At 36.3% G+C, this 23,870-nt stretch overlaps 1 protein-coding gene across 2 annotated transcripts; it reads left to right on the plus strand.

Moving 5' to 3' along the window:
* Window positions 1-2,632: 2,632 nt before the first annotated feature.
* nudt3b (nudix (nucleoside diphosphate linked moiety X)-type motif 3b) lies at window positions 2,633-23,382 on the plus strand. Of its 2 annotated transcripts, none has more exons than XM_028797003.2 (5): window positions 2,633-2,920; window positions 3,289-3,399; window positions 14,899-14,943; window positions 16,027-16,135; window positions 17,406-23,382. In XM_028797003.2, the coding sequence occupies exons 1-5, from the start codon at window positions 2,822-2,824 to the stop codon at window positions 17,600-17,602; spliced, it is 561 nt and encodes a 186-aa protein (XP_028652836.1). In that variant the 5' UTR covers window positions 2,633-2,821; the 3' UTR covers window positions 17,603-23,382. The 2 variants fall into 2 exon arrangements, with proteins under 2 accessions (XP_028652836.1, XP_028652837.1); XM_028797004.2 differs by having other exon boundaries at window positions 2,634-2,920; window positions 16,027-16,111.
* Window positions 23,383-23,870: the final 488 nt, after the last annotated feature.

The following is a 23,870-nucleotide window of genomic DNA, read 5'->3' on the forward strand; positions in this document are numbered from 1 at the left end:
TACACATCATTTTGCTGCCCATAACAAGTCACTTAACTTGTTTGTGCTTCTGTTTTTAAAAAAATGAAAAAATTATAAACAATTTTATTGTAGCAGAGAGCACATTGATAGCATTCAAACTTGGACGGGCTGTTTTCCTGCAGAAAAAAAAAAGATAATTCCAAATGCATAGCCACATCTTTCTGGAAGGATCTTGACAGTAGGTGTGCGAAAACTGACTAACAACTTTATGTAGTCTTGAAAATGATTAATTCAGGATCTATGTCTGTCTTTCACCTCCCTACCAAGAAAGAGTTTAAGTACAAATTCAGCTCTTTATGACATGTAAGTAATATTCTTTTTGGAAAGCAAACCCTTTCTGTATACTTGGACCTCCCAAACCTGCCCACTGAATTACCATCAATGAGGGTTCTTTTCCTAGATCTGCTCCATCTTCAAATAAGTTCCCTATAAGGTTTTTATTAAATCAAATTTAATCATATTTTCCAAATCATATTTCAGCCTAAGGTGCTTTGGGGAGAGGAATATTTGTGAAAATCTTGTGTTCAAACATGGTATTCATTGTAGCTAATCTATGATTAGCATATTGTAGATGTATTATGACCACTTGCTATTTTGGTTATGATTAGAGATGTTGTTCCTTCCAATTGCCTCCTTTTATGTACAGTACCTTCAAGGTCAAATATTTTATAGCTGGTATGTGCACTTGGCACAAGCCACAGCCAAAATTGTCCTCTCTGAAACCTGAAAACATTTCTCTTGTCCACAACACCTAGCTTGAGATGCATTAGTATTCCAGTCCAACCTGGGTCTTTCATGAGCAACATGACCAAAGAACCAAAGCCACTGTCTCTAAATGAGACGTTTGACCCCAGTGTCAATTAGGTAAGAGAAAAGGAGTCTAACTACTTATAGCAAATACTTTTCCACATAGGGTACAAAGTCCAGTCCTTTCCTCTTCTAATAAATAGATATTTCCCTCCGCAAGAATCTATTGTCTTCAGCCATTCTAGTCAGGCCTAAAATACCCATATAGGTAACTGGTTGATTTCCTAGGGTCACCAGGAAAAGCTAGCCAGGAGTGCACAAGTCGGGCCAAATGTTTATAGTGTATGTCAGCAATATAATATACTAAACTATGCCACAGCTTTTATAAGAAAAAGGGAACCCCAAAGGCATTCAGATCATGTTGGAATTTATCTCATATCTTGCAACTTTGCCACCTTCAATGACTTAATTGTAATTTTGTATCATTTTGAAAAGTATTGCTTTTGAGTTAGTTTAGTATGTTATATTGCATTTGATCTGTTGTTGTGTGTGTGTTTGTGAGTTTGGGTGCTCAAATCCAGGACCACCATAGAGTATTAATCTGGCCCTGGTCTTAGTGGGGGAAGCAGACTCTGAGAAAGGATTTTATACTGTATGTAGTGTATTATTGAAATTCTTGTAAGAATTATATTTGATTGGTCTTTCCACTGCCCCTTACCCTAGATAATCTTTTCAAGTGTAACCCTCCAAGAAGCACAGGACTTCCTTAGGAACACAAGCAGTTCCACAACATTAAGGTTACAATTATTGACTTGCATTCATTTTTCTGTCTTTACTAATCTTTCACAGGTTGTGATTTTGAAAGGCTTTCTAACAGTTTGTGTTGTGTTTGCGAAACCATAATGAAATATGATATGAAGCTCTCTCCGTACCTGGATTAATATTTTTTATGTGATGCAGCCTCTAATGTTGCAGACTTTGGTGAAAATCAAGGAGCATATGTCTCTTTGAATTGTAATATTGGATGATCTTGGGTGACTGGGTGATTACCTTACTTTTTTGAATGTTATAATTGCTTACTTTGTAAATTTCCTACTGAACAATATTAAACCAAATCATGACATCTCATTTTTTAACTTGAAATTATTTGTAAATAATTTCATGCTGTGTGACCCAGGGTTTCTTTCTTCCTGACCTACCATAAAATTAAAAGGTGACAGCTGTCTGGAGATGAACTGATGTGTATAAACAATTCCAGATCGATCGTTTCACTTTGAAATTACAGAGTAATTTGTGAAATGCAATAAAGCCTCAAATGGAAATGTAAGATTTCAACATAAAACGTGACAAAAACAAAAAAAGGGGGATTGGAAACAAAAATACAAAAACATTTTCTTCTGCTGTTGTCTTTTACTAAGATAAAAATACACAAGTAATAAGGCAGAGGTCACAGAGATAGTCTATTCTTATACTCTTGTATCTCTTCCATCAGTTTACTGAGCACAGTATATGACGTGCCAGTTCCTATCGTGGTTTCAGTAGTTACAAAGCAAGAACCAGTCCTGCACTGGACTCAGAACACACACATGCACACTTATCTAATTTCTAGTCACCAATCAATTTAACATGATGCATTTTTAAAATACTAAATTACAAAAATGATTAAATATTTTGTTTCCTTTAAAGTACAATTTTCAGTGCCTTAATCTATTTGCAGCCCAAAGAGCTATTGAAGAACAGAAATTTGTCAGCCACGCAGATCACGTCACCCACGTAACTTACGCAGCGCAGTTGGGCACCGGTGCTGTGCCATTCTCTCTACATTTAGTGTACGATCCTAACGTACGTACCGTGTAGTGGTCAAAGCTACGGTAAAAGCGCAGTGTATCTGAAAATGGCGGCGATGCCAGAGATGCGCTCGGGTTTGGGAAAATGAAGCGGAGAAGAAGCTTTTTCTTTCAGTAAACTGCTGTGATTGCTATAAAGAGGGAGGCGGTTTGCGTTCAATTTGAAGTGGTAGGGGTGTCAACTGCTGGTCTCCAAAGGCCCAGAAATGATGAAGCTGAAGTCGAATCAGACGCGGACATACGACGGAGACGGTTATAAAAAGCGGGCCGCCTGTCTCTGCTTCAAGAGTGAAAGCGAGGAGGAGGTGAGGCCGAGGAGGCCTGGGTGGGAGCAGGCCGCGGCAGACTGGAGAGGGGGGGTTGCTGGGGGCAGATGGGGGTGTGGAGGTTGTTGAGGGAGCTACTGGGAGGAAGAGGTGGGGGTCCCACCTCATCTTTGTTAATGCTGTGACACAGTCGTGGACTGATCATAAAGTTAAGCTGCACGATTCTTGCTTTATTTATTTATTTATTTGATGTTTGTTTAATTATTTATTAATTCAGCTGTTTTCCAGAATGCTCTCCTTTTATTCTTCCAAGAATTATTATTTTTTCCTGATGTCTGTGTCTCGATAAGGTCGAGGGCCGCTGTGTATAACGGTTCTTAAACACTGCTTCATTGGGAATTTGGTAGGTTTTGCTGGTGAGCAGCAGCCGTCACCCTGATAGGTGGATTGTGCCTGGAGGAGGGATGGAGCCGAATGAGGAGCCCAATGTCGCCGCTACGCGGGAGGTGTGTGAGGAGGTGAGCTGCTGCGCGATTGTCATTTTCACTTGCAACTGTTATCGCTCGATTTCAAAAGAAGACGTATTCAGTGTTAATGCGCCGCAGCATATGTCATCATATTTATTCTAGACTTAGTGCTGCCTGTTTGTTTATTTACCACACGTACTTTTGTGCTTATGACTATATCTGTGCAAAGCTGAAATTTTTTTCCTTTCATTAAAAATCGAACATTTGGGAAGCATCCGAACATGGATTTTTGATCTCCTTTGAATGTTGATGTTATAGACCGATCACGTTATTGTAGCATATTCACATAAATTACAATACAGAATAATTTAATGGTATTTATTAATTATGAAGCCCCCTTAATCCATTTCAGAATCATGAATGACTGGAGCCTGTCCCAGCAGCACTCAGTGCAAGGCAGGAAGCAGTCATGGATGGTGTTGAAAGTCCATCCATCCATTTTCCAACCCGCTGAATCCGAACACAGGGTCACAGGGGTCTGCTGGAGCCAATCCCAGCCAACACAGGGCACAAGGCAGGAACCAATCCCGGGCAGGGTGCCAACCCACCGCAAGACACACAAACACACCCACACCAAGCATACACTAGGGCCAATTTAGAATCGCCAGCCCACCTAACCAGCAGGTCTTTGGACTGTGGGAGGAAACCCACGCAGACACAGGGAGAACATGCAAACTCCACGCAGGGAGGACCCGGGAAGCGAACCCAGGTTCCCAGGTCTCCCAACTGCAAGGGGCATAGAAAATGATAAAAGATGTTTAGCATTGCTGCTTACCAGATCTGGTCTCATTAAAGAAATAATTTATTAAATAATGGAATCTTGTAAATAGAAAGGGGTTGAGGTGGTGGCAATGCAGAAAGTTGTGCCTGTGGTGTCTGCACAAAATAAACAGGAACACAGTTAATATAAAGTAAAATTAACATGATTTTGTAACTTGTTAGCTGAAAGAAAAATAGTTTTACTTTAACAGATACTGGAAATAAATCCCTGGTACATAAACTAAATAGACTATCTACTAATTTATTTATTAAATATATATATATTTAGCACAGGCTGTTTTTAGTCCTTCTCAAATTATTTTTTAATGAAGTATTCATGAGAAAAATGTACAAAGGTTTTACTTCACGTTTGCATACAATATGTGTAATAAGACAATGTTCTGTCAAAGTAACTCTTCAGCAATTTCATATTTTGTCCTTGTACTTGATCCAAAACATTTCAAATGTGTCCCTGGGAAGATTCTTGAAAGATGCATAGATTAAACACAAACTGAAAAGTACTGTTGTCAGTAATTCCACCATAATAGGTGTCTTTGTGTCTTTTTTTTGTGCAACTTGCCTTCATTGTGATCATGAATATATAACAACATAAGTAAAATTAGAAGCCGTTTTCGAGAAATAACAACTATAACAATGTAAGTAATCTTGTGTAAGTTGCATTAATCACTAGCCTGCTAATCTGTTCTACAATTTGTTAACGAAATGCTTTTAATACTATCTAGCTATTTAGATTATGTTGTTATAGTGTTTAAAAAAAGAAAAACATCTGAACAAACATTCCTTATCTAGAGGGGCCCAGAGCAACACGTCTTTTTTAACTTTCTTTTTCCAACTACAAGAAAACCAAATGAAATAAAGTTACTATTAAAACTGGACAAAATCATAAAATCATTTTCTCCTTATGTCTTCTGTGCTTCTAAGGGATGCACTCTTTTTAGTGTATTTATTTTTTATTTATTTATTTATTAATTTTAATTTACTAATTTATTAATGTGACTTTTTATTGATCAACAGATTTGCTACCAGCATACTCCTAATCAGGCCACATCTCTCATTTCTTAGGTGGGGCTGACTCTGTCCACATGTGGACATTGAGTTTCTGTTTGTACTCTAGTTTTCCTACTATATCCCAAAAGATGTGCAGGTAAACCTGATGTCACATTACACGACTTCTAGTTGGAGGGGATGTCAGACTTATTGTCTGCATTTGCTGATCTTGTCACCATAACATATCAAATTTCATGACTAGATTTCACAGACTAAATTTGACAACTGTATAAATACTTTACAGCAAAGTTTCACATTTCAAAGTCTCGCAAGCTTGCGTGCCATCTAACAGAAATAGAAACTGTGTCAAAGCTTTACAGGTATGGGCCTTTTCCTTTTTTCCCCATTTTCATTTTTTTTCCCTTTCGATATACCTTGTAGCAGCATTGTACGTAATGTAGGTTAATTGGTTAACTTTGTTAAAGAATTTGTCTTATATTGTTTGTTACCAATTCAAAATAGATGTTGAAAGAATTTATTTCAATGTATGTGGCCAAAGAGAGAAATATGTGCAAAAATGTTTTCACAATCATGTGCACAAAAATATGCAGCATGTCTTAGTGTTTTTTTTTTTGTTTTGATTGAAACTCATTGTACTCCTCAATAATATAAATGAGGACCATAGAAAATTTAAAACATTTTACTGGCTTGTATTATGTGGATGTGAAAATGTAATTGAAGCCTAAAACAGTAAGATAGTATCAATAAGTGTTTCCACCATGTCGGTCCTGTTACTCAAGTTAAGTTACTACATTTAGGTCAGTAAAGTCTGAGCCTTCTTAACTGGAAGATATTGGCTGAGTTCTCTGGCTGCTGACTTCCTGTTAATTGTGATAGATATGCATATGAAAGGGCTGAGCTGTATAAAAATGATCTCCTCTGTTGTACTAAATGTGCTTCAGGCACTGTGCTCTTTTCTTGTGTTCTTGAAAGCATACCAGTTACTCTGTTAGAATTTTGACCAGTTTAAATTTTGAATGGATGTTTGACTCGGTGCAATGCTGTAGCATCAAGAAGTGAAGCACGCCATGGTGTCTTCTATCTAGTCTTTCAGGAAGGAGTAGTATATTTCTATATATGATGTTGAGCAGACCTATAAGTGTAAATCTTCTACATAATCTCAGCAACAATGAAAAATACAGTTTCCTCCAAAATTATTGGAATACTTTGTAAAGATGAGAACAAAATATGAAAAATGTCTTAATTGTTTATTAGCTTAGCTTTACACTCATGAGAGAAATCTAACCTTTAATAGAAGCTCATGAACAGAACCTAATTAATGCCTATTCCCTTTCATATTTTATCTTTTAAAAGCATACCAAGTCGCTATGACTTAACTGTTACACTGGGGTAAAAATATGAGGTAACAAAAAGACCAAACCTCTCTAGTTATTCCTCCGTATGGGTAAGACCACAGAATGCACAAATGAAGAGAGACAAAAGGTTGTTGGCTTTTATAAGCTAGGAAAGATTTGTAATAAAATACCTGCACACTTGAATATCCCCATTTTCAGTATTAGAACAATAATTAAGATATTTGACAAACTGGAGGTGTAATAAACCTGCCGGGAAAAGGACAGAAACTTATTTTGCTTTTATCCACTGTGAGGAGGATGTTTCAAAAGGCACAACTTTTTCCAAGGATCACAGTGGGACAGCTGCAGCAGTTGATTGCATTTTGGACTACCAAGTCTTCAAAATTACAATTAATTACCACCTCTCTGCCATGAAACTAAGAGACAGGCCAGTTGATGTCAGACCACCAACATAAATGCCTGGATCTTGTTAAAAGAATAGTTGAATATTTATTAGAACCATCAAATGAAAAATAAAAATAATGCTTTTTTGCAGAAAATACTTGATGTGGACTATCTTTAATTACAGTCTGAAAAAAAACACAAAATCAAATGTAGTACTTTCAGTAAAGATAATTTGTAACCCACGCTTGTAATGTTATATGGTACACTGCTAAGTGACTCCACGTGGTGCAGACTGTAATATTGCACTGTCCTTGCCATTTGTGGCACAGTTAGCCTCTTTGTGCATTGTAGAAACTGTATATACAGCACATACCTTGTTTCATGACCAGCAGCAAATCAACTACAGTTGCCTTTCTAAACCTACAGCATGCTACAATATATTAATGTCATTCAGGGCAGCTGTATGTTTATGCAGGATTAATTAGTTCATAACCGTTTAGCTGCAGGTTGATAACATTGTTTCATTACAGTAGTAAACTAGATAATAATAGTTCTGCCAATTCAGTCTAATATATGCTCACATAATTGCATTCCTTTTCCATTCATTTCCAGAAAAGAGACTTTTTTTTATGTACTTTTATGGTTAAATTACTCAAAGCGACAGGAGAATTGTGCTGCTGTACTAGTTGCTAACACTCGTATGCCCTTTCCCAGGCACTGTATTGGAGATCCGAGTGGCTCGCAGATGAGTAAAAGAGGAGCATATATAAAATATACAAGTTGGTGTAATTACTGTCAAGTTAAAATTTAAACGATAAACTAATTTGTAGCTGAAGTCGCACAGAATGTTTCTCTGTTTTAAGATAGATGAGTCTGCAGATTCACTTTCAACTTCGTATGTTGCGATCTGTTTGAGATATCTCAGCAAAAATTGAACCGTCTCAACAAATTTCTATAAAATGTAAGTGTGCCAAATTTCAACAAAGTTGTTTCACAGTGGCCAAGTTGTTTCATGCGGACAAAGAGATACACAAGGCTGTCACAGCAGGTGTTTTTCACATTGTACTGTATGTGAATGGATCTAAAAAGACCAAGTGCTATTAACATGGCAAAGAGAACCAATAATGAACACATACAGTTTGAGAAAAAATGATGAATGTTTTTGGAAGGATTTTTTCCTTTGGATGATTTAATCTTAATGAAGGGTCAGATTTTTCCCATACTTCCCATAAACGTTTTTATAGCCTTTTTAAAGGTGCCAATAATTCTGAATTCTAGAGGAGTTGTTGAGCTAAACGCCTTCTAGGCTCAGGGTTTAATATGAAGATGAGAATCATGAGAATACTTCACCATAAGTAAAGTTTGCACTCTTACAATTTGATTATAATCTGGTCATGTATGCAAACATTGTAGTGGACGAAAAGAAAGGCAAGGCTTATCTAAGTTTATGTTAATTTATCAGGCAAGATTGTGGAAGCCATTAAGAAAGAAAGTGTCACAGGGATATTTTTTATGGAAAGTGTTTTTGTGTAAATGAATTAATGTTCAACTTGAGATATTTTGATACTTGGTTATAAAACACATGTTGTAAAAAAAATACACTTCAGCACTGGAAAAGCTATAAAAATATGAATAATTCTTCTTTGAAACGAAGAATCAAAGTGAACTTTATTGTCATCTCAGCCATATACAAGTATACAGATAGACAAAATTGCGAAGCTCAGGATCCACAGTGTAACAGCATGACATGCAAATAATAAATTAAAAATAGAATTAAAATTTAAAATTAAAACACAAACAAGACAAGACATTGTGCAAAGACAAGACAAAGAAGTAGCAGCAATACTGAATTGTAAGATATGTAATATAAATAAGTAATAGATATAGATAATACAGAAATTATCAGTGTATGATAATAGTTGTTTAAGACGTGTAAACAATGACAGGTCAGAATGTTTCATAGCAGAAGGATAACAAGAGTGTCAAAATACTTAAAGGTCAGTATGAGATTTTCAGTTCTTTTCTACCTGCACACTTGTCTTTGCAGGACAGTGGCTCGCATGTATAAAAGTTCTGTTTTTAGAGGTGGTTGAGGCAGTGTGGAAGGTCCCAGGGGGCAGCATGGTGTTAAGGAGTCTAACAGCTTGGGTGTAAAAACTCTTCCTGCAGCCTGGCAGATCTGGCTTTGATGCTGCAGTATCTTCTCTTGGATGGCAGAAGTGTGAAAAGTCCATGTGAGGGGTGTAAGGGGTCCTGCACAATGCTTCAGGCCTTGCGGACACTGCGTTTGTAAAATATGTCCTGTAGTGAAGGGAGAGGCACCCAAATAATGTTCTCTGCTGTCTTCACTATCCTTTGCAGGCGCTTGCGGTCGGATATGTTGCAGTTGCCATACCAGAACGTGATGCAGCTGGTCAGAACACTCTCAATGGTGCCTCTGTAGAACATGGTGAGGATGGAAGGGGGAAGACTTGCTTGCTTCAGTCGCCTCAGGAAGTGTAGTCTGTGCTGGGCTTTCTTGTTTAGTGATGAGGTGTTATGTGTCCACGTAAGTTCCTCGGTTAAGTGCACACCGAGGAACTTGGTACTCCTAACAGTCTCCACATCTAAACCGTTGATGCTGAGTGGGATGTGGGCAGGACGTGATTTTCTGAAGTCCACGATTATCTCTTTTGTCGACATTGAGAGATAGATTGTTGTCTTCACACCAGACAGCCGTTCCACCTCATCTCTATGCTGTTTCATCATCCCTGCTTATCAGTCCCAGCACCGTTGTATCATCCGCAAACTTGATGATGTGGTTGGTGTTGTGTGTGGCTGTGCAGTCGTGAGTCAGCAGGGTGAAGAGCAGTGGACTAAGCACGCAGCCCTGCGGTGCTCAGTGTGATGATGCTGAAAATGTTGCAGCCTATCTGAACCGACTGGGGCCTCTCTGTCAAGAAGTCCAGGATCCAGTTGCAGAGGGTGGTGTTCAGTCCCAACCTGCTCAGTTTTACAACCAGCTTTTGAGGGATGATTGTGTTGAAGGCGGAGCTAAAGTCTATGAATAGCATCCTGACATATGTGTCTTTTTTTATCCAGATGTGTCAGGGAGAGGTTTAGGGCAGAGAATATGGCATCCTCAGTTGACCTGTTTGAGCGGTATGCAAACTGAAGAAGGTCAAGGGAGGCAGGGAGATTAGTCTTTATGTGTGACATGACTAACCTTTTGAAGCACTTCATTATGATTGGCGTGAGTGCAACTGGTCGGTAGTCATTCAGGCATGTCACTGATGATTTCTTCGGCACTGGTATGATCGTGGTCGACTTGAAGCATGCTGGGACTGACAATTGGCTCAGAGATGTGTTGAAGATGTCTGTGAGGACACCAGCCAGTTAACTGGCACATTCTTTGAGCACACGACCAGGTATGTTGTCAGGTCCTGCAGCCTTGCGTGGATTGACTCTGGGTAGAGTCCTCTTCACGTCAGTTATGGAGAGACAGAGTACGTGGTCAGTGGAGGGAGGTGTTGCTTTTCTCACAGGCTCCTTGTTCTGCTCCTCAAACCGTGCAGAGAAGTTGTTCAGCTCCTCCGGAAGGGAGGCATCACCATTGCTGCTATGTGGGTTGGGCTGTGTGGAATTAGGAACTGGTCTTGAAAAGAAGATAGTGTGACCTTTGGACTTAATGTAGATTTAAGCTATTATAGTAATTAAATATATGTAAATGTGTGCAGTTTTTAAAAAATATATTATTTATTAAATCTTTCGACATTATCCAAACATTAATGGTTAAGGGTAAGATATGTTTCCTCCTTAACACACTCATGAATAAATCAAAGTTTAACAGGGTGCGGTTTTCATTATTTGGGATCCTCTTAGAATAGATGTTACTCAAACAAAAAAAAATTACATTTTTAACTTGCTCAGAGAAAGTGAGCAGTCTGTAAATAAAGACATAATTATTTGCGGCTTGTCCTCTTGCTTCATTTCAGCATATCACCTGTCTATTTTTAGTTGAACTGAATTAACATCTTTTTAAACAGGATTTTGCCACATACTGAAAAATAGTTATTTTACAAGACATTAGTAATTGGCACCTGCATAATAACTGCATACTTGGTACTTTCGATTCTTGAATATCTTGCAAGCCATTATGTCAGTGTGGTTCACAATTAGCCATGGGTGTATTTTCTGATATCTTTTTAATGTTTTATTTTTTAGCAGCCAGTCAATTAATTTTATTTCATAGAGAAGCTTTCACAGAGCAAACCATTGCAGTACACTTTATTAAGCCTGCTAAAATACAATATTGAGCAACAAGATTACAAGAACATTTTATAGATTTTTATGACATGGTACCTCGTGGTAGATTTGAAAAAATGTAATATTGGCACAAACACCCCAATACTAACTGACAGTGCATCCCTTGGTAGAGACGTGCTTCATTTGCTGAGGGATTGCTCAGAGTGTGACCTATTTAGGACTTTTAAAATTACAAATAGGAATTTCTAGAGCCCAGCTAAATGACCAGCTGCTGATCAAGCAGCTCATCCATGATGGGGCTTATTGTGTGACTGTACGTGCCACTGATTATGTTTAGTGACACTGTTAGTGATGCCTGCTACATATTTATCCACATCAAAACTGGTTTTCTTCATTTGTAAGTACAAAACAGAAGTGACTTGATGTGAGATTAATTGGAATTAAGTTGAAAAGAAAAAAATGAGAATTATGTGCAGAATTGCCATCAAATAAACTGTTGAAACATGAGACACACTAGTTTTGGATTATAAATTGTGTTAGCTATCAATTAATGCATATGTGTGAAATATAAGTTACAAGATTATATTTTACATGTTCAAACATTAAACTTACTGCCAAATAATTAGTCATCAGCCTCTTACTGAAATACATTGTAGAATTTAGCAGAAACACATTTTTACTCTTTTATTTTGCTAAAATAAAAACATGACTAAAAATTTTATTTTTTGTTGTTTTCAGTCCTTAAGCTGAAGTAGAAATTGAATTTTGTAGTCATGTCAGTTGATGGCCTAGGTGCTCATTCAGGACGAAGTCTTGCCTTGCACATGTTGCTGTCTGGGCAGGCACCAGTTTCATGTGCCACTGTTGTGAAAAATTGAGAACTGAGAGAATGGGTGATTTTTATTTTGACTCTCATTAATGCTTACCTCATTTTGTACCCATTAAAAATAAATGTGCAGAGTTGTGTCTTTATTAAGCATGTTCATTTATATTAACAGCTTTACATGTTGTTCATTTTAATTAACATGTCTGTCTGTAACATGTGCCTTGTGAACGTCTTCATACTGTTACACATTTTTCTTACTCTGCTGCTTAAAAAAGTGTAATAAGAAGTTATTTCAGTTATTCATGGAGAATAACCCACCACAATAAATATTAAAATATTCAGAAACAAATCAGATATTAAAATGTTAATTGCATTGATTGGTGGAAGATCTTTTTGCAGCAGTACCATCCTTGAGTAATTTTATTTGTTTCTTACTAGCTACTCAAGCCAGTGCTCAGCTATACTAGTGTTGAAACTATGCCACAGAGTTGTTGATGGAATCCTGTGTGGTCTTTGAGCGGCTCAGATATTCTCAATATTAATTCACTGAGCCATTCTGTTTTTGTTTTTGCTTAGAAGGGTTATCTTCCCTAAAGGTGAATTTTCATCCCAGGTCTTTAGTAAACTAAAGTGTGTCACTAGGAAAGATTAGGCTGAGATTGGCTATGTTTCTGTTACTGCAAAGAATCACAAAACTATAATGCTACTGCCACTGTCCTTTATTTTGGGATAACGTTAGCAGACTGTTGTTTCATGTTTATCCAGTGCACCATGTATTTAGGCCAAAATAATCTATCTGCCTGTCATCAGATCACCTAACCATTTCCAGCACATTCCAACACACTTCCAAGTACTCCTTTGCTAAAAATCTGCTTCACATCACTTGATTTTCTTCCTTTTGCTACCATCCCATTAAAACAATGTGTCTGCAGTAGTCATAAAACACTGAATCATCCACATTTTTAGTTATCTTAGTAAGAGACCTCTATAGCTCCTTTAAAGCAATTTCAGACCTGATATTGGTCTCTGTCTATATTTCTTTCAATAAGCCACTTCAGCTTTGTCAGGGTAGCCTGAGGAATTATCTTAAAAGGATTATTTAATGATTGCTTCATACAATAGAGATTCCTGGATTCTTTATCAAGGAAAATTTTGAATTTGTAAAATTACTGTCAGTGAATAAGATGTAGAATATAATGCCTATTTGAAGATTTATATTGTTAACATTGCATTTTACTTTTTAATATTTCACTAGTTTTTCACATGTAAATGATGGGGAGCTCTTTTAGCATATTTTCCACCAAAAATAATATTAAGGAAGACAAGTATACAAAAGTAATGATTTACTATATTAATATGTACAACAGGGACAAATTCAAAAGTAACAACAGGAATCTTTCAGAGTACTTCCAGATATATATGCAGTATTTCAGACTACTCTTGGTTGAAACTGGACTGCTATTGTAAAGGTTATCATTCACATGTTTCCATTGTTCATTAGTTTCCCCAATAAAACAACTGAAAGTCTAATTAGAAGAGGTTTGAGCAGAAGATGGCACCCATGTAGCCATATAAGAATCCTTAGTGAATGAAGAAACTTATGTGAGTAGGAAAGAACAGGTTTCAATTAATGTTTAGCACATTTACCATTTTTCACTTGCCATTTTAACAGAGTTAATCAAAGGTGATTTCTTGCTGTTTATATGGAATTATATCTTACCATATCAGGATATTTGAGGAGACTTTTGCGGTGGAGATGGTGTGCTCATTCACATTTAAACAAATTTAAGATCACTTGTGATTTACAAACGGGCAGTCAGTTGAAAGCATTAAAGAATATTTATTTCTGTGTATGGGCAATTTGTAAGCTATTCATAGAAACATTTAGAAAATAATCATGTATTCATATTCTACACTGACTAGATGTTGAAGTTTGTCTGTGGGGAATTTGTGCCCAGTCAGCCAAAAGAACATTTGTGAGGTCAGGTTGAGAAGATCTCCCTCTCAGTGTTCCAATTCATCCCAGTGGTGTGTGGGCCACTTGAATTCTTCCACACTAAACTCTTCAAACTATGTCTTTATGGACCTAGCTTTGTTCACAGGGGCACAGTCATACTAGAATAAATAAGAGAAGAGCCTTCTCCAGATTGTTTCCACATAGTTGGAAGTGCACAATTATCTAAAATGTCTTTGTATGTTGTAGCATTAACCGTACCGTTTAGTGGAACCAAGGGGCCTAGCCCAAACCCTGAAACAGCCAGCATTATTCTGGGATGGGTAAAATTTACCAAGTTCGTTGCTAAGTTTGTCTACTTTTGTACCTTAAGATTAACTTCCACACAGACTTAGAGTTCCTATTTATGCAACTATCTATTAGTGTATTAATACTATTTGTTAGTATTTCACTTAGGATTCCCCCTCACACACACACAGATCCTAGTCTCATAGTCACACAAATACATTTAACTGATGCCATACTGCTAGTCACTCAGTAATTTCCCACATATGATCCCTTCAACATAAATACATTAAGACTGATGCCTCAAGCCTTCTCAGTGCTCCCCATAGGGACTCTCAGTCAACAGCACTAACAAGCGAACAGGTGTCTCCAAGACACACACATGCGCAACACCCTTTGATTATATGGACGATACATAAGTTTATTTTCGCAGATGTTAAGATGAAATGGTCTGTCTTTCTGTCTCTGACATGTCTTGGTCTCTGATGTCGCTTCCAAAGGGTGAAAATGAGTTGATTTAGGCTGATTTAAAATAATGTAATGTACAGTAAAGTAAAACTTTGTGAGTGGTATTTCTGTTTAGCTCATGTGAAAAAGAGGTGTATAACTCCTAATTGGTATTCATTTTTTTTTTTTTTTTTGGCTATTGTCAGGCTGGTGTGAAAGGCACATTGGGAAGATTAGTAGGTGTGTTTGAGGTGAGTTCATTTTATATTTTAATTATCCATCCATCCATCCATTTTCCAACCCGCTGAATCTGAACACAGGGTCACGGGGGTCTAGGATTAAGGTCTCTTATGGATAAGATGTCCTAATAATAACAGATAAATTCTAAAAGTTATATTGTTTTTATTTTGCCATCATAAATAATACACATGTGTAGCCTGGCACCATCACTGGTGTTATTAAATAGTCTAGCACTACATGTGGTGCTTCAGTGGAATGGGCTTGTATATTTTTTCTGTGGCATTCTTTTTCTAGTCGCTGTGAGTTTCTTTTTCTAAAAGTGTTGGATAAGTCTACTTTCACATTATATAAAATGTTTTTATAGCACTCTGTTAAGGGATGATGTACATTTTTATGGAAAGAGCAACAGTAGCTAATGAAACTTACTGCTGCATACTTTGCTGTTGTCCATCCCAGGTTTTCCTGCTGACTGGCTAGACTTATATGGGTAGCCCTCTTTACTAGTGTAATCATTTTTTTAAATGTGGAGTAATTTAATCAGTATTTACTTTTTAAATTAACTTTTTGCTGAATACCACCTCAAACCAGTGCATAATAGTTTTAGCTGTATGTGAAATATCTCGCCCGTGTTGACACACAGAACTCTCCTTGTGGCTTCCAGTTTACTGCCGTATCAACTATATCACTGTGCCTGTGTATTATAGTGATGTGGCAATATAATCTGTAAGAAATGGAATATACAGATGTAATTTTAATTATAAATTTGCAGACGATATCCACTATAATAGGCCAACTGCCAGACCTGACAGGTTTAACATAAAGTAAAGTTTGCTTCTGATAGACTTTTGCAAAGTACCAAGCTCAGGCATTTAATGGCATTTGTATATATAATTATATTTAAATTTCATTTAAACTATGTGTGCCTGGAAACCTCACTTTTTGTCTTATTTTAAAAAATATCTTCTATTGTAGACAGACAGCTGCTAAATAGTGATATTATCCTGTTATTAATATGTAGTATACTTAAAACATCAGTATTTTATAATTTATAATTCTTTTTTTTTTTCTTTTTCTTTTTTTTTTTTTTTAAACAGAACTGTGACAGAAAACATAGAACTTATGTTTACGTCCTTATTGTAACTGAGGTTCTGGAGAACTGGGAAGACTCTGTAAATATTGGTAAGTTTTCCCAGAAGACCCAAGGTAATTATGTCTTAGCACTTTCTCAAACATTAAATCTATTAAACATATTTGACTTTTTATTTAATATGGGAACAGATTCACAAATTTGTATATATACTGTAAACCTGAACTTTTCTGAAAATCAAAGTAAACTTCTCTCAAATGCATGAAAATACATGAGCAGAGGGCTTAGAGAACTGATGCAAAAATAAATAATCATGATGATGAAGTTAAGACAGAAGCCCCTTTTCAACCTATGTTGATTCACATTGGCCTGGATATACTTTGCTTAGGCACAATCTGACTTGGCTTAATACACCTTTTAGCTTCTTTAATTTTCCATTACCCTGATGTGATGCAAGGCGTGAGGTAGATGGAGAAAGCATACTAAAAGTTAGTGAAAACAGTTTCCTGTATTCCACAATTCCACAAAAAAAAAAAAAAATTCCACAATTGCTATTGATGTTAATAGTGATGTTACATAAAGAATATTTTACACACTATCAGTCTTATTTTCATTAAAGGGGTTGTGGTTGCACAGGCAGACAAACACCATCTAACATCAGACTGTCCAACTAGCTACTCTAATCTCCATTTTTGCATAGTCATAATATAGAATTGTTGAAATTCTTATTTATTATGATTAAGTCTAAAGCACCAGACTGTTTTGTTTCTTCACATTTCATTTATAATAAAGTTACTACATTTAGCACAGGTAAGGTATGGATCAGCCAATTATTTGAAAAATATTACTGCAAATATGGTAAACAATAAATGAAAGTGGGAGTGATGGGAAAGATGGTTTGGGCAGATGTTGTTCAGTGGTAAAATGAATAGGATGTGTATGGAGATGCTGAATGGGTAACTAGACAGACACAAGTTAGGATTTGAACTCAAGAAAAAGGTAAAAAAAAAAAAAAATAAGACTGATGTTGTAGAGGTAGTAGTAACAATGATCATTGAGCAAATAAATTGACATTTGGAGGGAAATATATATACGAGTGAATAGACCATTGTTTAAAAAAAAATGAACAGACAATGGTTTAAGTGTTTTGAAAGAGGAAGCCAAAAGGACAACTCTTTAACTTGGATCAAGTCAACAGTAATAGCTGGTAGACAAAAGTTATAAACATTTGAATTGTTTTCTAGAATCTGAGTGAGTGTCGCTTTAGTGCTGAATGGCTTACTGCATAGCAGGGAAACGGTAATTAAATTCAAGTCCATGCCTTCATGTTGTTCACAGTGTGATGATTTAAAAAAATCAATCACAGTTCTTCTTTTCTGTTTGCAGGAAGAAAAAGGGAATGGTTCAAAATAGAGGATGCCATTAAAGCCCTGCAGTTTCACAAGCCAGTTCAAGCTTCGTACTTTGAATCTTTCCAGCAGAGCTGCCTCACCAGTAATGGGACACCCTTGGTGGCAGCATTATCCGGCGACCGTAACCCCAGCTACAGCATTAACCAGAGCTCTGTCTCTGGTATCAGATAACTAATACATAAACTTCTCTTGCTTATTTTCATTACCTCCCACCCCCCCAACCCCAACCCCTTACAGTTAAGTGCCAACCAGGCAAAAGTTAAGAGAAAAAAACCCTGAAAGAATGAAACTTGTGTTAACTTTTTTAATTGTACTTTATTATTTGCTATTGCATGAGCGATTTTTCATTCACTTGGTTCCATGAATTTATTGGCAGTTACAAAATGTAACTGCTTTCTACTGTTCTAATGTACAAAGTGCACATAGTACTTTGGGTCTGAGCTTTGAGAGAGAAAAAAAACCACATTTTTCATTAATTTGTTATCCTCATCCAGATAATCTGTTTTGGGGGTTTCAAAAATTGTATGTGAGGAGTGGTGTGGGACTTTTGTTGCTCGTCATGTTTGCAGCCTTTCGCTTTATAAATCACAAAATTTGGATTGCTGATTGTTTCTATACAGATACTGCACTTGTATCCCCAATTGTTTCTATGTAGATAGTGCACTTACACCCCTCACTCATCTCTGTATCTCTCTTTCTCTCTCACCATCATGACATAGCGGACTTGTTTGCCATGTGTGAATTTTCTCTCTCGTGCTCCTCTGTAGCCATCAGGAGTCCATCATAAGCGGCATATGGCATGTTTAGACCCCCGCCCTCCCATCTTCATTTAAAATAGTGCCATCCTTGTGCCTGCTCTGAGAGAAAACCCAATGATTATTAATACTGTTAACTTCTTTATCTATAAACAAGAGAATAGGACTGGGACATAGAATCTTAAGGTAAAGCCCCAGCTGCCCCATCTGGCTTGGCAGGGGCAGTCGTGGTCCAAATATGTGAATGTTTTTAAGATCTTGCTCTCGTCATAAAACATGGTCCACGTTGAACGTTTCTGCCTTCTCATGTTAAAATGCTGCAGTTATGGTGAACAGTTGTTTACAAAATTTGTATTTTGATTGTGAAACAAAGTGGCATTTTTCTTTGGGGCAGATACACATTTTTATCAGTACTGAAAATGTTTATTGAAAATTTGCATTTTGTGATTTCCATTTTATGACATTTTTACTTTTGTGGAAATTTCACTAAATGATGAAGGTGGCAAGCTTACAAGTTGGTCATAGAAAATATTCTGACGAACAAATCAGCACTGACGTCTTATCAGTATTGATCTCTCCCTGCCAATTGGAACACCCTGTGAGAATCATCAAGTATTTTTTATTGCATTTTTTTAACCTCCTAATGAACACTAGACTGTATGTAGACAGTGATGTTGGGAGGCTTTTGTAGGTCTTATCTATACCTGATACATAGGGTACCCTTACTGTCCGTCTGCCTCTCATCATTTCACTTAATTTTTAGTTTCTTTGCACAGCAATCAACTTTGCAAGAAATAACGTGTATATATATTTTTTCTAGTATATGAAACAAAAACACTGTACAGTTGAAACTTTGTTTTGCTTTATTTTTAAGCTAAGGACGACCCAATTATTTAATTTAATTTTTCTAAAAAAAAAAAAAAAAAAAATTCAATAAAAAAAAAAAATCTGCTAAATTATTGAAGCCAACACTGCATCATTTGCCTTGATGGGCATGCAGCATATTGGCTTGAAACTGTGAAACTTGAGTGTCTGGAGGTTATAAATGCGTTTTGCATTTTATATAGATTGTCACTTTACATTTTATTTTTGGGACGGGAGGGGCACCGGGAATTTTTTTTAAAACATTATGTAGATAGACTGTGGTACTTTTTTGACACATTATTAAAAAAAAAAAAAAAAGCTGTATTATTTTCTTCAGCTGAGTTCGTGATGATTGTAACAATATTAATGCGTGTTTTATTATTATTATTCTTGTTACTTTTGCAACGTCCCTAGGCAACCTGCTTGCTATGTGCACCCAGCCATATAAATGCCTGCATGTATGTAGCATATTCTGCTTTGTCTTATTCATGCATCTCATTTTTCTTTGCATTCTTTACTGCCATCATTTTTCCTCCTTAGTATCCCTTGTTCCATATTCTTATATTTTGCCAGACATAAGAGGCATGACTCGTCAAAATCTAATTTTTAGAAACCAACATTTTCATATTGATAAAGTTTTCTTAATCAGGTTTAGAAACCAATATTTTCATAGTAATAAAGTTATCTTAATCAAGTTTAATGATATCAGTCTTCATCAATTTTCTTTCTTTCATTCTTTCTTTTTCTTTGCATCAATTTTCTTTCTTTTTCTTTCTTTCAATTGCTGCCTTAAGTTCCACTTAATCTGTTTCTTCCATTCTCTTCAAAACATGCACAGATCACATTTTCTTATAGCATATTTTCTTCTCTTTTGATAATCAGCTTTTTTTCTTGTGTGAAATGTGCATCTCTGTCTGCACTGAGAAGCCCAAAAGGGTGAAGATTTTTCAGCAATTTATTTCTCTATATAATAGTCTTGAAAGTCATTTGAATGTAGGATGTGTTCAGCCGCTTTCTGAGTGGTCCGTGTATAGTGAATTCAGAATTTTCTTGCTTTAACTTACTGCCTTTTTTGTGCTAGGGCTGGGGCAGTTGTGTTTTGACAACCACTATTCCTAAATGGACCGCATTATGTACAACCCTTCTGTCAGGAACTTAATTTGAGCTCAGAAATTTCTTTGAAAAGATTAAACACTTATTTGTGAAAAGGGTCGTCTCATTGAATGGATAGTTGCTAAACTGGGAAATTTGTATTGGCCAATTTAATGGACAATTAATTCAACTGAATAAGATCTTTAATGTTGGAATACACTGCGGTTTAATCTGAATGCTCTGTTATTTAATACCTCATCACAGGATTATGTGTTCAGTATAGCCATGCAGATAATATACATACTGTTGCTTTGAAATACATGTGTTCTGAATCATGGTTATTAGTCCATGTGCAGTCTGCACATCAGAGACTATAGGGCCCCTCACAGGAAAACACAAGCTACACCTAGAGAGATGTTGATGGGTGTTTCATATTTAAATTACCAGTGAATGTACATGAACATATTCCACTAGCAGCTCAGTGTCTTTTTCTATTTGCCAAGCATAGTGTATTTGGGACTTTCAGTTCTGTCAACCAGTTCAATCAATATGGCAGATTCTCCTGGTGGCCCCAGATGTTTATTTCCTGCTTTATTGATGTGTAAATATTTATAGAATATTCAGTAAACAAAAATTGACATTGTCTCAGCCCTTGTGTGTATATGTTTTGTATGTGTGTGTGCCTATATCTGTGGACTTTCTTTCATTCACCCCCTCCTTTTTTCCTCACTTCTTGGGGTTGCAGTTAAGTACAGATTATTAAGTTCATTGGTAAAACTGCACAAGTTTTTGTTTAAAGTGACTGCCGCATGAATCCTCACACTGTCGTTTTTAAAGTTTTCACTCTTTTTTCACTGCTGTTTTAACTTTCCCTTAACACACGCATTTCTTACACAACCCTAATCTAGTGGTATTTGGCTCATTGCTCTAATTAACCACACCATTCTACTTGACACTTAAAACATATTTGTCTGTTTATTACAGATCACTTTAGCAAATGTATGATAAGCACCATGCTATAAGTGATATTGGTCTGTCCTGTAAACAGTTGCTCCCTGGTCAGCAGTTGGATAAGAACTGAAATTTTGCTTTATCTGCAAATACTACTGAAATGAAGGTTGACTTTTCTGTTGTACATCTATGGGAAGGTCATAAAATATATGCTGTGTAGAGTTGCCTCACTAGTGTGCTGTCTGGTGCTTCTCCTAAGCATTAATTGCAAACTCTGAATGTCCATAATGTTTCCTCCACAGGCATTCAAGTGCAGGGCTTTTACTGTGTCACTGAAGACCAAGTGGAGCTTGTGTGTCTTACTACTTTTGTTTACGGCTGTCTTGGGTGCTGACAATGGAGTTGAAATTATGACAAGGTCTTCCGTGTAGATGTTTACATTTTATAGCATCTCTAATACACGTAGTGTGGAACTCCTTTATGAGAGACACTAGTTTCAGGCCAAACCCACTTAATCAGTGGAGCATGATTGCCCCCACATGGACATACATCTGTGTTGTAAGTAGACATGCATAAGTTAGATTCAGAATTGGTTGGCTGAGTAAGGTTTTGCCAACATTTACTTACAGTAAATGTCCCGTTTAATTTTGACAACTTTTTTTTTTGGCAGCACCTGTTTAGTTTCTACAGTGAATTGCCAAGTAAAAAGAAGGAGGCCATAGATCTTAAATGCACAGTTCTCCACTATCAGCAGAAGTAAGAGATTACCTTGTGATGTCTGTTGTTGGTGTAGAGGTTGCTTGCTTGCTTTTCTTCTTACGTCTAATGTAGAATAACCACTTTTCACGCCATTTCCACTTATGCCATTTTCAAACAGCACTTCTAAAAGTGCCTTTGGATTGCACATACCTGTTTTTGGACTTGAGAGTGGTGCTTTTGATATCATATCCTAGTGAGGAGATTTTAAATATATCTGCATGTATGAATTTGTATTTTTCATCTGGAAGTATTGGGGAGAACCTTTGTGCATGGTCTTCTAGCCATGTCTAACTAAGACAAAAAAAGAAGCAGCGCAGAGTCTTCTGCAATTGGCCATTTAAAGTTTGGGAACAATGGCAGTCTATGTCTGTTAAAGCTAAGCTTTTCTACCTTTAAATGCACATTGCATCATATCTTTTTTCTAGATGGCAATTTGCTGTGAAAGCAGCAACAGTAAAAGCATTGAAAAGCTGCTTTTAATTTAGATGTGAGAAGGGTGCAGTATTTAATATGGCAATCCCCAAACCAAAGTATTTATAAAAATACCTACTTACTGAGCCAAGTGACATACATGTTTGGTTTTACAAAATGTTGTTTTTTTTTTTTTTTTAAATGAGGAATTGGGAACAAAGGGGGTGAAAGCACATGGTTAGTGGAGAAAACCCAGTGTGCTGGAAGAGGTGCTTGTGTTGACTGAACATAACTTAAATATTTAAAAGAAAAAAGTCTTTTAACATACTGAATTGTGATGTTGATTAATGATGTTCTTATGTCTTGTGCTTTTTTAACTGAGCTATACTTCAAAACATTATATATATATATATATATATATATATATATATATATATATATATATATAATCTCACTCACCTCCAAGGTTCTGGTGCTTTTTCCTGTGTAAAAGCCTTAGCTGGAAAATGTGACTGCTCAATTTTTTAATCACTAAATACAGATGCAAATCTAAACAATTGTAAAATGAAAACAAAAATGAAAAATAAAACAAAAACAAAGGATCATCTGGAAAATTTGCAAACCATGCCTGTTAACTTTCATTTGTTTAGAAATGCCACTTTAGTTGTATGGCATTGGTTAATACAAAAAATATAATGTGTACAGACCTTGGCCATAATTAAGTTTGCATGGACATCAGATGCCTTAATATCAGCTTGCTTCCCCGAACTTCCTGAATATACAGAGTAATGGAGTTTTCTTTATGGTTTGATTAACTTTCCAGCAGGTGGCAGCATTGTACAAAAATGCTTCAGTCTCTCCTGGGTCTGTTTTGCCACAAAAGTGAAGGAATTGGAAATGTGGCTGGTTTGCTGAATTTTTAAGATGGTCCTGCTCACCCCAAACCTATTTAGGGGATATTGGAATGGATGCTTTTGATATTTTTTTAAGAGTATGTCACTGGAACTTTTTCTAACAGATTATAAAATGAATTAAGTACCTAATAAAGGAAAGAAGAGACTGAAGATTGTAATGTGTTTGTGCCAACAAATAAACACCAGTGTTTCTCAAAACTAAAAACGTTTTACTTCATTTTATCACACTTTTCCCCCTCATTCATATTATTCATTAACCTGTATTTTTTAATAATGTTAAAACTAGTTTGAAATTGACTTTTTTAGTCATGTAGTGAAATACACATAAGAGAACAATTATTGGCAAAGAGAGGAAACTGTTGAATTTGTGTGTCTTGTTTGGTTCAGCCTTGTTTTTCCAGGTTGGCAGATGTGTTTCCATAGATAATATGATTAGCCACTCTTGTTTAATGTATTGTTTTCTAATTTATCATAAATGCATTTTCCCCCAGTGACCACAGGTCTCCTTATGTGCAGCTTTCACTGTGTAACTAAAAGACATCTGCTGTATTACTCTACTGCAATGTCTTTGGTGCTGAAGACAGAAGAGGATTACAGTTGACGCTAAGTAGTAGGTCCTTGTTTAACACTGGAAATGTTTAGACAGATACAAGGTTTATGGTCATTGTGCAGTTTGCATGATGTTCCAAAATC

The sequence above is a fragment of the Erpetoichthys calabaricus genome, chromosome 3 (genome assembly GCF_900747795.2).
Source record: "Erpetoichthys calabaricus chromosome 3, fErpCal1.3, whole genome shotgun sequence".
NCBI classification, from domain to species: Eukaryota; Metazoa; Chordata; class Cladistia; order Polypteriformes; family Polypteridae; genus Erpetoichthys; species Erpetoichthys calabaricus.

Excerpts from the sequence above, each read along its gene's own strand:
- nudt3b (XM_028797003.2), top strand. The coding sequence starts at position 2,822 with ATGATGAAGCTGAAGTCGAATCAGACGCGGACATACGACGGAGACGGT. Across the intron at positions 2,921-3,288 it reads AGAGTGAAAGCGAGGAGGAG|GTTTTGCTGGTGAGCAGCAG; the intron begins GTGAGGCCGAGG and ends GGAATTTGGTAG. Across the intron at positions 16,136-17,405 it reads GTTTTCCCAGAAGACCCAAG|GAAGAAAAAGGGAATGGTTC; the intron begins GTAATTATGTCT and ends TTCTGTTTGCAG.